Source organism: Dermacentor andersoni, chromosome 5, assembly GCF_023375885.2.
Source record: "Dermacentor andersoni chromosome 5, qqDerAnde1_hic_scaffold, whole genome shotgun sequence".
Taxonomy (NCBI): Eukaryota; Metazoa; Arthropoda; class Arachnida; order Ixodida; family Ixodidae; genus Dermacentor; species Dermacentor andersoni.
In genome coordinates this window covers 93,411,684-93,427,696 of record NC_092818.1, presented here as the reverse complement: position 1 = coordinate 93,427,696, position 16,013 = coordinate 93,411,684, and the positions used below count along the sequence as shown (strand labels likewise).

The following is a 16,013-nucleotide window of genomic DNA, read 5'->3' as shown; positions in this document are numbered from 1 at the left end:
AATGTATTATGCAGTTGCAAATAATTGTGATGACGTCTACTGAAGTGCGTGCATTCGTGGCATTCTGTGCAGGCGCTGGCGTTGAGCGGCAGCGTTCTTTCGTAGCTCCTAGTACTTGAAATTCATCGAGCGGAAATGGGTGCCCAAGATGTGAGTGCTAACAATTTTCGTGTCGTCCGTGTAGTAGTTATTGCTGCTCGTTCGTAGTTTTAGCCGTAATAAGGCATCTGTCGTATATTCAGTGGCAACTGAAATGCGTCGCAGTTGGCTTTCATCCCCCCCCCCCTTCCTCCATACCGGCTTCTGTTCGGCATAGGGTGTACTTATCCCCATCGATTTCGTAGGGAATATCGCACTACTGCTTCGAAGTGCTTGTATCACGTAGGTAAAATGTCCGGCGTCAAATATTCAGCTTTGGTTTAGTAATTGGTGCATTGACTCGTCGGGACTCGAGCGCGCACGCCGGTCACCTAAGCCTCGTTCTATGCCGTTCAACATGGCGGGTGTTCCATTTCCTTGGGAATAAACACGGCATCGGATTTTTTTTTAAATCTTTGCTGTAAATTAATGCAAGTGTTCTTCCAGGAAACTACGAAGTGTGTGACAAACAAAAAGTTAACGCGGTTCGACGTTTGAGTTACAATTATCTCGTAGATGGAAGCTGCTTCCTTTGTTCGAGCTAGGCTTAGGATAACCGGCACCGGTCGCAGGTAAGTCCTGTACGTTTCGCTCTGCCAGTAGACAAATGCGCCTCGTCAGCCATTCTTCGCGCTTCGTCACTAGTTTTTCCCGCCCACTTTGTCGCTTGCGCCGGGTGCTTCGGTAATCGTTAGTGAATAAAGTTCATTTATGGGGGAAACAATCGGAACGTGCCGGGCCCGTAGATGTCTCGTCTAAAATTAACGAACGCCTACGTTCTAATGTAATAAATTTTTGCGCGGTCTTCGTAGGATTGTAAAGTTGGGCGGTGCTTCTTTTACAGAACGAGAGTGAGCCTGAGCAGTTCAGGAAGCTGTTCATCGGCGGCTTGGACTACAAGACCACAGAGGAGAGCCTGAAAGGCCACTTCGAGCAATGGGGCGAAGTCGTGGACTGCGTCGTCATGCGAGATCCCAGCACCAAAAAGAGCCGTGGCTTCGGCTTTATCACCTTCCGTCGCGCGCACATGGTCGACGACGCGCAAGCGGCACGACCGCACAAGGTGCGCCATAATTTTCTCGCATCCCTTGCGTTGACCACTGAAATTTCCTGGCGTTCTGTTTCATCCCCACGTCATTAATTCGCAATTTTATTTGCGCTAGCCGCCAGTTCGATAATTTTGATTCTGTGGTTAAATTCGTCTTAGCGCTTTGTCAGTGGTCGAAGCGGTGCTTCGCCTGCGTCACCAGCGGCATCAGCCGGCCGGAAACAATTGCCTTTTCATAAGCTCAAGCGGAATGAACGGCTACATTATGCAGGCGTTGTATTCTCGACAGCCACGTGCCATTCCCATTGCCGCGTAGCCCCTTGGTTTTAGGTCGTGTTATAGCAGCCATAAGATTGAACTCGCTCATTCAGAGATTGGCGCCTTTTTATCACCCCAGCAACAGGCGCTTCAGTGGCGTGTTAAAGCGGGCTGGGCGCATCGTACGACTTCGCTGGATGTTGCCTCTGCGCAGGTCGATGGCCGTGAGGTGGAACCAAAGCGGGCCGTACCACGTGAGGAGGCTGGCAGACCCGAGGCGCAAGCCACTGTGAAGAAAGTCTTCGTTGGCGGTCTCAAAGACGACGTCGACGAGTCCGATCTCCGGGACTACTTCTCACAGTTTGGGAACATCCTCTCCGTCAACTTGGTCACCGAGAAGGACACCGGCCGCAAGCGTGGCTTTGCCTTTGTCGAGTACGACGACTACGACCCAGTGGACAAGATTGTCCGTAAGCACCTCTGCTTGTATAAAATTGCAAACATTCCGATTAGAAAGGGATGCGCTTCGATTCGGTATGCAACGTTTGTGAGCGCGAACTCTCCTGTCGTCTTTTTCAGTGAAGCGCCACCACATGCTGAAGGGAAAAAGGACCGAAGTGAAGAAGGCCCTTTCTAAACAAGAAATGGAAAACCTCAAGAAGGACAAGCGGCCCGCATTCAGGGGCGGTCGCGGTGGCCGTGGTGACGGCTGGGAAGGCGGCTACGGCGGTGGTGGATATGGTGGCGGCGGCTACGGCGGCGGTGGTTACGGCTCGGGCGGAGGTGGCTACGGAAGTGGTGGCGGCGGCTACGGCGGTGGTGGCTGGAGCCAAGGCGGAGGTGGCTACGGAGACAGCTTCAGCCAGGGCGGCTGGGGAGGTGGCGGCGGCGGGGACTTTGGCTCCGGCTACGGCAACAGCTATGGTGGTGGACCCATGCGCGGAGGCCCAGGTGGCTACTCTCAGCGTGGGTCTGGCCCATACGGTGAGTCTTCATATGGTGAGTCTTGACCTGCATTAACGCTCGTGTTTATTATTAAGTTACGTGGCTCGGGCGTGTTGTGTAGACTTCGCGGACTTCACCAATGCATTCTGTTGCAGGCAACGGCAGTGCGGGAGGCGGCGGCGGCTACCGGAGATAAACAAGTCGTCGTGGTTTTAACTGGGGGGTGAGTATTCGTAACGGCCGGGAGTTGTGGGCCTGGGAGTGACTCGTGTGTTTCCGACCCGCAGGGCGGCAGGAAAGCTTTGAGAGGGCAGAGCAGCCAGGGCTAGGCAGTGCAGCTTGGTCCGAGCTAGCTAGGCAACCGGCTAGCCCAGGTCTGGAGCTGTGCCAGCAGCAGCTCAGGCAGTGCGTGTCCTCCGAGGAAGAGCCAGCCGCAGCACATCACATACAACCCCGTCCTCATCACATATGCGCCTTTGTGTCTATACCATTTGTCTCTCTTCTCTCTCACGTGTCTGTGGTCCCCCAAATGCAAGAGCGCTCTCCCTAGCCAGAGAGGCACCCGTTGCTCCTGTAGATGTTGTCTTGTGGTTCACGTCTGGGTCAATAAAGACTAGTGTTGTAACACACAGCATCTAGTGTACAGAGAGAGTCTTGTTGTTTCTGTCTACCGTGAGCCTTAGTCGTCTATCCCGTAAAAAGGCAGAGCTAGGCATGGCTGCCGGAGCTGGCCAAGGACTGGAGCTCGCTTCGCTGTCTAGGTGGTAGACAGGCGTGGATAGCGTAGCTGAGAGGAAGTCAGCTGCAGGAAGGCCATTTTGTAGGTAAGCACAGGTTTCTTTTATCCTTGGGCTGCTGCATGCCAAGGGCAGGGTAACCCTTTCCGGTCGCAAACTGTCCACTGTCTGGCCAGCCCAGACTGCGCCCATATCTTAGGCCGCATGTCTATTCTGGTGCTGGTGGCTTTGGCCAAAGCAGTGTTGCTCAGTCTCCCATAATTACGCTTCATTCTCAGTTGTGCAGTATTGCAGTCGTGTGCATTAGTTTATGTGCGGTGCTCATGTGTAGGCCTTGAAATCTGGTCCTGTTCGAAGTCTCAAGTGGACCGGAAATGGTTAAGGACTGATGTCCACTGTTAAAGCTAGCTGTTTGTTTGCCTTTGGCAAATGCAAGTTCTAAGGGAAAGCAAAACGCAGCATCTTTTGGTGTGGGTAGCTCAGATTCTAAAAGGGCCTTTGCTTTGCCCCCAGAGTTCGAACAGGCTGCTGGCCTTGCCATAAGGACGTGGTGTGCCAAGGAGCCAGGCAAAAGGTATGTGTACTGGTGTTTGGTTGGGAGTCTTCATTTAGCTCATGCTTGGTCTTTCTCTTGGAAACTGTGCATACAGCTATTGCTTTGTTATACAGGCTTTCAGAATGCCCGTCCTGTAGAGATGTGCCCACAGGTGCAGTGAATGTTGTACATGTTAGCCTGATAGCCTAGGTAAAAGCAATTTGTATGCATTGCTGAATAGTGTTCTGTTCTTATAACTTGCCTTCCTCTCCCATTCACAGGGACATATTAAGATCTAAAGTCTGCAGGAGCTGGAACCTCCTGCAGCAGTCCTGCTGGCCCACTTGCTTGGTTCTGTACCAGGCATTGCCGTTGGCTCATCGAATGCACTGCGTGCCTGCCCTTGTACAATCTCGTGGACACATCGAAATAAAAAGTTTCACGGTTTTATTGGGTTTCATAACTCCCAGTGAGAGGTCAATGGCAACCTCAAACGCCTACGGGCACTAGTATGTGCATAAGCGACACACCATGGCATTTTATCCTGTTACGTAGCGGTACCAAAGCAGTTAACGAGAACTTGCTAGGAGACTGTCAACAAAGTGGTGCTTTGAAAAAGCAAGCGCACCATTGCAGTGCAGCATTCACTGTATATGGGAACTGGTTTTCGAGGTCAGTAAAATTTTTTGTGTGAAATTGCCAGTAAGAATGCTGCACACCAGCACAATTTATTTGAATGGGCAGCACTCCATGCATCCTGCAATTCATGCCAGATGATGTTGCGTTAGCCAGGCCGAAAATGTCTAGCTTGACATGCTGTACACAACTATACCACTCTACTACCGCATAGTGCTCAGGAAATAGGGAGCTTTTCTGGCAAGTTTTGTGATCTCTCTCCATCCATGGAGGTTTGTGAAAGGTTTGCAGCCTCTGACAAACAGTATGTTCGAGTGCTTATAACAGTGGTATTGTGGCAGATGGTGTACAAGTTTGTCTAGCCGAATAGAAACATGCGCAGGGCTTATTGTCAAACTCCAAGTATTCAGTTATTTTTTTTTTCATTACACTGAGCAGCTACTACTAAAAGCTAATCCCATTCCTCCTGAAAGACCATATTCTACCTTGAAGCCTTGCAAAAGAGGCACATCTTGAGTTTACACACACCTGTGCTGTATGCCTGCCTCCTTGAATGCTGAAAAAGTTCGAAATACCTTGTGGCCTGAGCATGCCATCTGCAACTTGTGGTTGCATTGTACTTGAAGGAAGGGCATGAATATGTGTACCTCTTCATTCCTGCACCTGCAATGTGTGAGGTGTTATGGCTTATCCATAGCTTCTGCATTTTATAAATGTTTGTGGCTGGGTACACCACAAGATCCTTTAACCTGCCTCATCCAGGCAATGTTACATCCTATGCCATTTTGGAAGTAGGACATGGCTCCGAGTTCCCATATGCTTCAGCGTCAGCTGAAGCCACTAAATGCCAGTTTTACTCAACCAGGCAATGTTGCATCCTATGCCATTTTGGAAATGGGACACGGTTCTGAGTTCCCATATGCTTCCGCGTTGCTGATGTCGGTTTCACTCGATGCCAGTTCAGAAGTAGGACACAGCTCTGTACTGGCCCTGTCAGCAGCATCAGCCGAGATCAGTCCAAACGAAAGCAGCTCGGAGAGGGCGAGTGCACGCCAGCCCCGGTTGGCCTTGGGGCTGGCTGGGCTTGGGTGGGTCAGGCAGAGCACTCTAGGTGGTTTGAAGGAACCATCGCTTGTGGCGAGGGCTGCCAGTGCCCTGTCCCTTGCATAGCATCCTATGCCAACGACAATCTCTGGCCTCAGCAGGTTCAGCACAGACAGCAAGGCTGCATCACAGATGGCCTGCAAGAGGCACCACAGGTAAAAATGTTTGTCTCCTTGAAGCATGAATTTTTATTTTCCCTTGACAAAAAAAATTAAGCAACACTTAGCTGCAACTATATGAGCCAAAGTTGTAGTGTATCCTGTATTGCACACCCTGTAGTAGAGGTATTTTTTATGGCCATGCAGAAGACTGACAAGAAGGACTCCAATTAAATTTGGACTAACTAATGCGAGCATGCGGCGGAGCACTCAATCAAAATAAAGCACAGAGCTTCTAAATACACAAGGTTATGAGGCGCTCAAGAAGGCCAATTTCTTGTTAATACTACAGATTGTTCACTTATGCATGCAACGTGCTTTTTGATATGGAAGGTCTCGGTTATTTCGCATGTTGGCTTGTTTTTATGAGCAAACAAACTCTTAGTGTCGCAAAGGACAAGATCACAATGATAGCTTTTGCAGTGGTTGGCCAGGTGTGAGTGGTTATCTTTTTCAACTGATTGTCGATGCTGTTTTAGGCGGGTATTAGCACACTGGCCAGTCTGTCCCTATGTAAGAATGGCCACAAGTTAATGGCAACACGTACACTGCACCTATTTTACATCTTACGAACTTGGCGTCTTCTTTTAAAGCACAGACACACTTTTTCTTGTTCGTTCTGTGAAACTCTTTGGCCACCACTTGGCACATTCGTTGCAGCTTGTCATTAGTGCTGAGAACAAGGTCAATGGCAAACGGGATGGCAACATTTTTTAGTCCGTGGGAAACGCAATAGACATAGGGCGCAACAGCAGTGTGTTTCCATTGTGTATCATCTCTGATTCTAGACTTCTCTGGTTCAACAATCTTAACCATCTGGGCAATTGTTTCAGCCACTCTGCCAAGCAGTGGTCAAAGAGTGTGCCTAACAACGTATGTGCTTTAAAAGAAGAAGCCAAGTTTGTAAGATGTCAAATAGGTGTAGCATACATGTTGCCACTCGCCGTGGTTGCTTAGTGGCTATGGTGTTGGGCTGCTAAGCACGAGGTCACGAGATTGAATGCTGGTCACGGCGCCCGCATTTTGATGGGTACCAAATGCGAAAAAACTCTTGTATTTACACTTAGGTGCTCGTTAAAGAATCCCAGGGGGCCCAAATCGTTCTGGAGTGCCCCACTACAGCGTGCCTCGTAATCAGTTTGTGGTTTCGGCATGTAATATCCCATAATTAAATTTTTTCGGCAATTAAATTACTTCGGCATGTTTACAGCATGCCGAAGTAGGTGAATAAGGCTAAGAAAGCTAATTAAAAGGTAGGGAGCGATTCTTTATAATAAACAGCATCAACTCACCCAACTTTCAGTATTTTTACAATTTAGTCATTGCTTTGTCCATGGCACAAGTGATGTGGTGATCCCATCGTAGACCATAACTAATATACAAACCAAGGTACTTAAACTGATCAACACGAAGAATTGCATTTCTGTTAACTTTATCAGTAATATTTCTGGCAGAACCCATCTTGCGATTGTGATGCGATAAGCATTCAAGTAATGTAGCGACACACTGTATTGCTAAACACACCTTTATTACAATCTGTGGGGTAAGAATGCTACTCGCATTAATACGACCACATACAACAGCGCCACCACAGTGTCTACATGTCCGAATACCACAAAGGAAGCTTCACCAAGGCCTTTCAGTAAAAGGTATTGAACGACCATGAGCTCACTAAATGGGGCCTCCCAACCGCAGCTTGTTTTGTTCTACTGGCACTGAAGAATTGGGGTTCAGGTAGCTGACTTCGAATACACTAGAGCACGATTACACAGGCATCTTATTTAAGCATAAACTTAATTTTCATTTCAGGTAGAAGAGCATGCAATCTCAATTTTATAATCTGTAGGACATGTATTTTCCTTTCCTGTTTTGTGCACAAGCGAAACATTCCAAAGGCTATAATAGCTGACGGCAGCAGCATGACAAAGTAGGTGAATTAGGCTAAGAATGCTAACTGCATTAAAAGGTAGGGAGTGATTTTTCTTTGTAATGGACATAATGGCACACTTTTTATGATTCATAGACATCTGCCATTTCTCACACCACTGTACAAAGCTATCTACTTGTGCTTGCAGATTGCATTTATCAGAGCGAGAAGTAATCATAGAACAGACAACACAATTACTTCCATAGAATCTTGTGTTTACATTCAAATCAATAATGCTATTAATGTAGAGAAGAAACAGTAAGGGCCCCAGAATAGAGACTTATTGTGGTGCTTCCAAAACCATAAGTAATGTTTTAGAATGGTCTTTGTCAAACTTTTCTTGTACCTGACCCCCTTCAATTATACCAAACCTACCATGACGCTCCACCTTTATAAGCATTAAAATTAACGTTTTTCAATGATACAGATACATTTACATTTTAATGTATTTAAAAGACATTAAGCACAACAGAAAGCTACGAAAATGCTTTTTTTTAACAAGAATTAATTTAGTCATGTATTTTAATAAAAACGTATTAGCTTTCCTGATACAACCATATCTGCCTAACCCCAATTCCACAATTTTGGTGAAACAAAACAGGATGCAATTTGGAGGCCATGTTCAGTGAAGTTTTCCGTGTGGCGACCAAAGGTTTATATCGCCATTTGCCTTTCTGTTTCGCTGTTCCTCTTGTGGCCAAAAATAACATTACACATTACAGTCAGCATAAAAAAATGATTTAAAGTGTGATATGCATGCTTATATTACTTTTAAAGAAAATGGTGTTAAAAGGGTATGGGTACCTCTGTTTCGGCAAGAAGAATGCACATATAGTTGGAGCTTCCATGACCCTCAGAAAAAGGCTCAAGGCCCCTTTGAGGGTCATGGCCTGCATTTTGAGAAACATTGTTCTAAAAGGTGTGTTACCAAAGAGAGAACATGTTGCTTCCAGGAAATCAGGTAAAAGTGAATCTGCTTACAAATCGTAGAATTTTCCAAATTGTGTGAAAGCTTTCTGAGTAATTTAAGATGGAAGATCGTGTCAAAAGACCTCCTAAAAAAATATAAGTTCTTTGCAGATGTATGCCCACCCGAGCAACTGATACATCAAAGACAGTTGTATAAGTGAGTTCTAAGTACCAGAAGTCTGTTCGATTCATCACCGACACCCAGATCACACTCATACGGGGCTCCCATGTGGGCTACATTGCTGGACCCTGCCACCGTGCAGTTTCCACTGCGTAGTCCTACAAAAAATGCCACAGTCAGTGAGCTACCATGGTGGGTCAAAAAAGACTATGGGGGACAGCACCGCACAACATGCCTGAAGATGCTGGCGGGCTTCAAGTGGCAGTCGGTTGGGTGTCAGGTTGGCACCAGATGGGAGCAGGAATGCAAGGGGACAGTAGTTGTGCACAAACCAGGGACCTCGAAGCAGCTCCCCATTAGCGGTGAGCTCGCGAAGTAGGCCCCAGAAGCGATGGCCACTCACCTGCACAATGCATGCAAAACACGCACCTGTCTTTAACATTTCGCTGTTGCGTGGTTCTTCTTTAGCGTGTTGCATTATTGCGGTAACCAAGACCAGCTCGTGCAATGCAGCTACCAGTGTTTCTCAGTCAACACTACAGAGTCATATACGGAAAATTTCTTCCAAAGGTATCAATCATCTTATTCAAGCTGGGACTAGCTGCATTGTGCTGTTTGTTTGTACATGAATTCACTAAATTAGGGTCTTTCATTTTACACACTCGAGCTTGTCTTAATCACATGAAAGCTCAGTCCAGACAAGGTGTCTACACAACTACAGTCGGCCCATGCATGCACAAAGTAGCCTTTTGGAATTATAAAGAGCAACAATTCTCTTATTACACACAGATGAAGTCAGTGCTTAAAAACGCTGCATAATGCCCAGCTGGTGTCCAATTAACTTGCTTACCCTTAGCTTAACTTCACTTGAAATCATTTTTATGAACAGCATTGAGAGGAAATGTAATATGGACCAAGAAGCTCCAGAGCACTTCATGCCTTGTCATTATTTAAAAAAAAAAAGCTATTTCAGCAAGATAAAGAAAAGACAAACAGAATGGAGATGAATGTGCCCAGCCCACTCAGCTGTTGCTCCTGCGATACAGAGGCCAAGCCAGGTAATCAAGCATCTCTTTTGGTCCTGTCCAGATCTTGAAGGACTGCAATGGAGGCACAAATACACCCACCAACATGCCTGAATTTTCAGGCCATTACTGGTTACCTCTGGGAGTTCATCAAGGTGTGGACCTTCAAGACAGATATGGTACTAATCCTTTTCCTCATGTAGTCCCACGTGCCAACTTTTGTAACAAAATTTTCACATCCTGGAAGCTCTGCCTGCTTCTACCAGTCACTAACCAATCCCATTACGGTGAGCCATTTCATGCAGTTCTGGCAGCTGAAATGCTTGGCCCAATTTCATAAATGGTCTCTGCATTGGCCCTGCTATGTCGGAAGGTATTTGTTCAATGTCACTAGTTCTGAATAGGCTCTTTGTAAAAACCCTCGAGTCAACTTCCTTTCTGTTGTTCCATACCCTGTAACACTCAACTGTGCTGCCAGGACATGACAACACTTATTCACACACAAGCAGTGCCACAGCACTGCCGTCTCTGATGGTGCTCTTACTATAATAGTTGATTACTTCTGTTAAAGAAAGCTAAGCGGCTCTCCACATTCACTGCGGGAATCAGCTCTTCAGGGAACCAGCTCTTAACATTCATTTGCTTTTATTTTCCCACGAGTAAAGGTCAAGCTGCTCTCGACTCTGCAAGCCCTTGTCCAAGTTCAGGTGGCTGCCACCCTCACAGAACCGCATGCTCGAAAGGAACGGTTGCCTGCCTCACTCCTGGTGCAGCCAAGGCCCAACACAGGCCTTCGAGGATGCTCGTGAGTTGGCTTTGTCACTTGGCCTTGGATCCCAAGCCAGCCAACAACGTGCGCTGTGTCTCCAAATGGCACCTGCAGGAAGAAACTGAATTTTTGATGTGTGTTGTAAATGGCTGTTACCTAGCCAACACTCCTGTACTCTCATTTTTAAAAATGCTGCACCTCTTTGAGTGTTATTGCACAATAATAGTTCCCATTATACTTGTGACCATTTCCATACTGTTGTTTGAGTGATCTGTGCCCCTTTCCAGCACTGATTCAGATTGTGACTCTAACAACCGGCAAGGCCTCACTAGATGTAATCGTACATGCCTGCATCTCACTGAGCTCAGTGTTGCTTTCAACAACCATTTATTTGATATTCAAGTCCAGTGTATCAATATTATTCCACACAAGCAGCATTCTGGAGAATTTGGGTCATGCAATTTGTAGTGTTTAACAGCTTCAAAGTCTTCCTTAAAGTAATATTTAAACCTCTGTTTATGCATGCCGTGAACTGCACAATATCCTTGAACTTTGGTGGAAGCACTTCCTTTAATTACTGCAAGGATACCTTTGACTCAGTCCAGTTTTACAAATACGAATTGTTAGCATATCCATTATGAGTGTTCTTTTTTTTTTTTTTTTGCTGAATGTGTGTATGTGTAAGTTTCTTAATAAAATTAACTTTTTGTTATGTTTTTATACTTTCAGTCTAGGCCATCAGGAGTAACACCTCAGGCATTTGGTTACGCTAACCTCTTTAGCTCTCAACATTGTTGCTCCTTGTTTTCCGTGCGGTTGATGAGAATGTATTTTTGGTTGGGTGTTCTTGTGCAAAGTTGCATATTTTATTGGTATATTATAAAAAGTGAAATTTTAATCTAAATGTGAAGCTTTGGATTTTATGTATTAATTATTGATGAGACGTGTGTGAATTGTCATCAGTGGGCTGAAGGAAAATCTCTGCAATACATCCATTAAGAATGAAACTCCGAGTGCTTCCTTTAAATTAATTGTTTTTGCAATACAGCATAACTGCAATTATCATCAACACTTTGAAACATCACATTTGCCATAACAAGTCTTCGTGAAATACCACGTTAACCATAAAAAAGACATGTAAGAAAGCATGCCACATGATAACAATGACCCTAAACTCACCCCTTCATACGGTGGCTACTATTAAATAATTTGCAAAGCAGAGCATTAGGCACCTGGTAATAGGAAAGTAGTGCGCAGGCATGATTGGTAATCAAATGCTTATGCAGATACGCAAGAAAATGCACATCATAAATACATGCACTCTAAACTCGTATCATGACATGAAATAAGTGAACATAAGCTATACCGCAAAATGAAGAAGCACAGCTTTCTGCTTTGGTCACATTTCAGCCATTGGCAAGCATATGTACACAGCCAAACAGATTCGTATTTATAGTGGTGTATGCTGCCATGTTTATTAGTACTATGTCATGGTGTGGGTGCAATCCTTGAATCTGTAAACCATCAAACTTAATTACCTTAATTACAGAAAGCGTTGGCTTGAGTGTCTAGTTTATTTACCACCAGTAGCAATGTGCACTGCTGGATGTCATCTCATACATCAGGATATTCAACTTCCATCATGAGTTCTATTGGCTAGCAATTCAACAAAACTGCAGCTGCCAGAGGAGACAGGTCAGAAGTTGTTCTCTTTTAGTGTGCAAATTTCTTATCTTGTGATGCGCACACTCAACTTTACCAGTTGAGTGCCCACGACTGAACCAGCATGCAAACAAAATGAGGAGAACCACACATTTGCACCTCGCTTATCACAGTCCTCAGTAAAGTGGTGACAGATTCTGATTATTCTTATATATGCCAGCTAGGGTATATGCCGCTCTTCAACGAACCTTAAAATAAAGCTTAAAAATTTACTGTTCTGCCCAGTCTTCAACTAAAGATAAATACTTCACTCATGAATTGCCATCTCTCTTAAAATCTAATCCCTAAAAGTTCTGACACATAATAAGCCCATATCACGATCACTACCCTTTCAGATATTCTCTGTGCTTCTACTTTCAATACTTATTTTTCTTCTATAGTCCCCACAGAAGATCAGTCTGATCTGCCGGATGTACCGGAATTCAACTACCAATATATGCCATCTACAGAAACAACAGTTGAAGGTGTTGCATGCCTGCTAGATAACCTCAAGCTAACCATACCCTGTGGCATCAACGACATTAATGTAATTCTCGAAAACACTGTCATAGTGTCTAGTAAAATTCTGTCTCACATCTTCAGGCAATTTTTAAAGGGTGGCATGCTGCCCTCAGACTGGAAATACCAAAGATTATATCCGTATTTAAGTCACGCAGTATATATGCACAAAAATACTACCGTACAATATCATTAACATCTATGTGCTGCAAAATGTTACAACATGTACACATTTGCATCAAATTACAGCCACCTGGAAGCCAACAAATTTTTCTTTAATAAACAAGACAGATTTCGGAGAAATTTTTCATGTGAAATGCAGTTATTCAAATGAACAATTGATTTACATGCTAACATGGAAGAGGATCTACAAAGTGATTGTGCTTTTCTAGACTTTTTGAAAGTGTTTGACCTTGTAGCACATTGCCATTTGATTTTGAAATTATCTGCTCTTACATTAGATTCTCTTACACTAACATGGATTTGAAATTTTCTATCTAATTGTAGGCAATTCACAACAGTTAATAATTTTTCCTCCCCTCTTTTACACATTACTTCAAGTGTACTACGCAAGGCAGCGTTTTTGGACTGTTACTATTTTTAAGATACATTAATGACTTACCGAATAACATTTCCTCACACGCACACATTTTTGTGGGCGACTGCATTCTTTATCTTTCCATCAAGGGTGCCAATGATCATACAATCCTCCAAGAAGATCTAGAACTTATTTCTATTTGGTGTAATGCTTGGTTAATGAAGCTAAGCATTTCTAAATGTAAAATTATCTATTTGAGCCCAAAGCATACTAACACTGTGTTTTTTATCACAGAAATATAACATCACTATCTTGCACAATACCCAATGTAAATATCTTGGTGTTAACCTAACCAACTCTTTCGTGGTCAATGCATATTGCACACATATGTGCACCAATTCTTTGAGATATAACAGTAATGAGATGGCCGATGCTGCAGCAAGGCGCGCCCTCAGCAATGGCCTGCGAACTGTAGTGCCATTCTCTAGACCGGACGTCACATGCCTCCTGTCGGAATTAATGAGGAGTGCGACGAGAAGATACTGGGCCCAGCCAGACGCTCGTAACGTCCGACTTAAAAGTCTGGATCTTGATATGAAATTTCCTATTCTGCGTGGAATTCCATGCCCTCACACATGCCTGATACACAGACTGCGATTAGGCGTCGCCTTCACGCGCAAATATTTGCACATTATTGGACGGACAGACTCCCCGGACTGTTCAGTGTGTGGCGCTGTAGAGACTATAGACCATGCACTCGTGGTGTGCCCTGAGTATGCGCGCGAAAGACTGACAATGGCAGATACCTTGAGACATTTACACAATAGACCACTGTCGGAGGACCTCTTGCTAGGCGCATGGCCACAGAGTGGGCAGACGACAGAGACAATGCATGCTCTTTCACGTTTCCTAGGTGACACGGGCCTGGACTCACGCCTGTGATACCAGTTGTGTAATCTGTCCTTCACCTCATCCCTCCCATTATCATCCCCCATTGTGACCCTTTCTCTTCCTTTTCTCTTACGTAGAGTAGCAGGCCAGATGCTCCATTATCCGGCCGACCTCTCTGCATTTTCCAGTCATTAAAATACTTCTTCTTCTTTGAGATAATTAGGGTACGTGCGCTGCAAGTTACATAATTCAAATAAAGCTATTCATAAACTAGCCTACCTAACATTTGTTCAACCTCAGCTTGAACACGCTGCATCCATCTGGTCTCCCCATCAGAAATATCTGATCGAAAAACTCAAGCCTGTTCAGAATAGGGCTGCGCGTTTTATTTCACATTGTTATGACTATAATGAATGCATAACGCAAATTTAACTTGACTTCCCACTCAGCTCTTGCCTGATCGTCGTGATATAGCCCTGCTATCATTTCATAAATACGTTCACAACACAGCACCATCAGTTCTGCATCTTAAACCTGCTTATTACAGCTCACAATTGGTTCAATTTCAGGCGTATTTACAGTAAGACTAATTCATCTTTAACTGCTCCACTTTTCCAAGAGGCATTCACCTTTGGAACAACCTTCCTTGCATCATAGCTACTGAGAGTGACCAAGAAAATTTTCGGCTTCTTTTAACAACACATTTTTCAAACTCTACATAACCTAACATTCTACATAGTGTTCTGTCATTGCCTTTCTCGTTATTGATGTGCAACTATGTGTCAAATACTGTTTTGTAATAGCCTAAATATATAAATATTAAAGCTAAAAAAATAAATAGCACCTTTAAATAAATAATATACAAACTGCACCCCGTTTTGAGCTATGCCGCTCACTCTGTAATTCTATTGTTTATATTTTACTGTGTGAAATTTTTTGTTGTTGAATAAGCTGTAGCGTTCAAAAGCGTTCGGTTTGTTTGTTGTACATATTGTAACACTATATATTACTGCATATTAGAGCCTCTCTCACCCTGTATGTTTTTTTTTATGTGTAGGTATTCATACATACATAGGTATTCTAATTATGTGCATGTTATAATCTTTGATTGTACTCTCCTCCTTACACAATGTCTCTGGGGGCCTGTAAGGCACCTTTAAATAAATAATAATATACAAACTGCACCCCGTTTTGAGCCATGCCGAAGGGGCCAGGGTTCATGCCAAGAAATAGCACTGCCTTCCTGGTCTTGCAGTATTTACGCACATAGCATTCGTGCGTTTCGCGGGCGTATTCCAGGGGATTGTAGATGTGGGAAACTTTGGAGCCGTACGGAATCCGGGAAAGCAGTTCGCTCTGCTTCCGTTCGATGGCAAGAAAAGCGTCCGCAATTTCACTGCCGGCGGCATCATTGCAAGTCATGCGCACCGCCAGCTGTTCGTTCTCTCCTGACGTCTCGCGTCTCCCTTGTGAGCAGAAACGGAACTCGATAACTCGACAGTTCGTAGCGTACTCCCGAACCACTGTCACCACAACACAGCCACCGCCACAAAACAAAAACCGTAACAAAAACTATACCGTAGCCACCAATAGTCAGACGAAGCACCTAAAAAGCCAATTAGAGCCTTTTTTTTTTTTTTCCGACGAAACATTGATTTTAACAATTTTAATACCGTTGTCACACACAGCCACTTTCGATCACGGAATTTTCGACCGCAATTGGCTCCCTTACGCTGATTGAGCAAAGAAGCCAATCGCGACCGAGAAATTCGATCCGGATCGGGTTCGATCGCGATCAAAAGAGCGCCGTGTGACACCTGTATAAATCGAATTTTAAAATTTTATCGAAGCTGCACTGTTTATAAGGCAGTTATAAGCTCGTTCCTATAAAAACTTTTGTTCCTCAAGAATATTTTTTTTTTATTTACTAGCTGCCACTGCGTACCTTTGGCGTTGCCAACCACACCGATACAAGAGGTTTAGCTGACTTGGTA

The 16,013-nt window shown here is 44.6% G+C and overlaps 2 protein-coding genes across 6 annotated transcripts; one reads left to right on the top strand and one right to left on the bottom strand.

Annotated features, from left to right (window-relative positions):
- Positions 1-40: 40 nt before the first annotated feature.
- Positions 41-4,111, top strand: LOC126530884 (heterogeneous nuclear ribonucleoprotein 87F-like). 4 transcript variants are annotated; one of them, XR_008612564.2, is made up of 7 exons: positions 41-150; positions 983-1,201; positions 1,659-1,914; positions 2,024-2,428; positions 2,545-2,612; positions 3,640-3,700; positions 3,943-4,111. XR_008612564.2 is itself a non-coding variant. In XM_050178205.3 (6 exons), the coding sequence occupies exons 1-5, from the start codon at positions 136-138 to the stop codon at positions 2,583-2,585; spliced, it is 936 nt and encodes a 311-aa protein (XP_050034162.1). In that variant the 5' UTR covers positions 41-135; the 3' UTR covers positions 2,586-2,612; positions 2,677-3,038. The 4 variants fall into 4 exon arrangements, 2 of the variants coding, with proteins under 2 accessions (XP_050034162.1, XP_050034160.1); XR_007599536.3 differs by having other exon boundaries at positions 2,024-2,443; XM_050178205.3 differs by lacking the exons at positions 3,640-3,700; positions 3,943-4,111 and adding an exon at positions 2,677-3,038.
- Positions 4,112-5,106: 995 nt separating this feature from the next.
- On the bottom strand, positions 5,107-15,591 carry Smug (Single-strand-selective monofunctional uracil-DNA glycosylase). Of its 2 annotated transcripts, none has more exons than XM_050178200.3 (4): positions 15,205-15,591; positions 10,359-10,478; positions 8,812-8,979; positions 5,107-5,538 (listed from the first exon to the last, which is right to left on the bottom strand). In XM_050178200.3, exons 1-4 carry the CDS (start codon positions 15,439-15,441, stop codon positions 5,176-5,178), a joined length of 888 nt encoding a protein of 295 aa, XP_050034157.2. In that variant the 5' UTR covers positions 15,442-15,591; the 3' UTR covers positions 5,107-5,175. The 2 variants fall into 2 exon arrangements, with proteins under 2 accessions (XP_050034157.2, XP_050034158.2); XM_050178201.3 differs by having other exon boundaries at positions 15,286-15,591.
- Between the last annotated feature and the right edge of the window lie 422 nt (positions 15,592-16,013).

What these genes read in the sequence shown, in the direction of transcription:
- LOC126530884 (XM_050178203.3), top strand. An exon ending in CCCAGTGGACAAGATTGTCC is followed by an intron (nt 1,915 to 2,023) that starts GTAAGCACCTCT and finishes CGTCTTTTTCAG; the next exon opens with TGAAGCGCCACCACATGCTG. An exon ending in ATACGGTGAGTCTTCATATG is followed by an intron (nt 2,444 to 2,544) that starts GTGAGTCTTGAC and finishes ATTCTGTTGCAG; the next exon opens with GCAACGGCAGTGCGGGAGGC.
- Smug (XM_050178200.3), bottom strand. Translation starts at nt 15,441, where the DNA reads ATGACTTGCAATGATGCCGCCGGCAGTGAAATTGCGGACGCTTTTCTT. An exon ending in TCGGCATGGCTCAAAACGGG is followed by an intron (nt 10,479 to 15,204) that starts GTGCAGTTTGTA and finishes TTCTTCCTGCAG; the next exon opens with GTGCCATTTGGAGACACAGC. An exon ending in AAGCCCGCCAGCATCTTCAG is followed by an intron (nt 5,539 to 8,811) that starts GCATGTTGTGCG and finishes TGCCTCTTGCAG; the next exon opens with GCCATCTGTGATGCAGCCTT.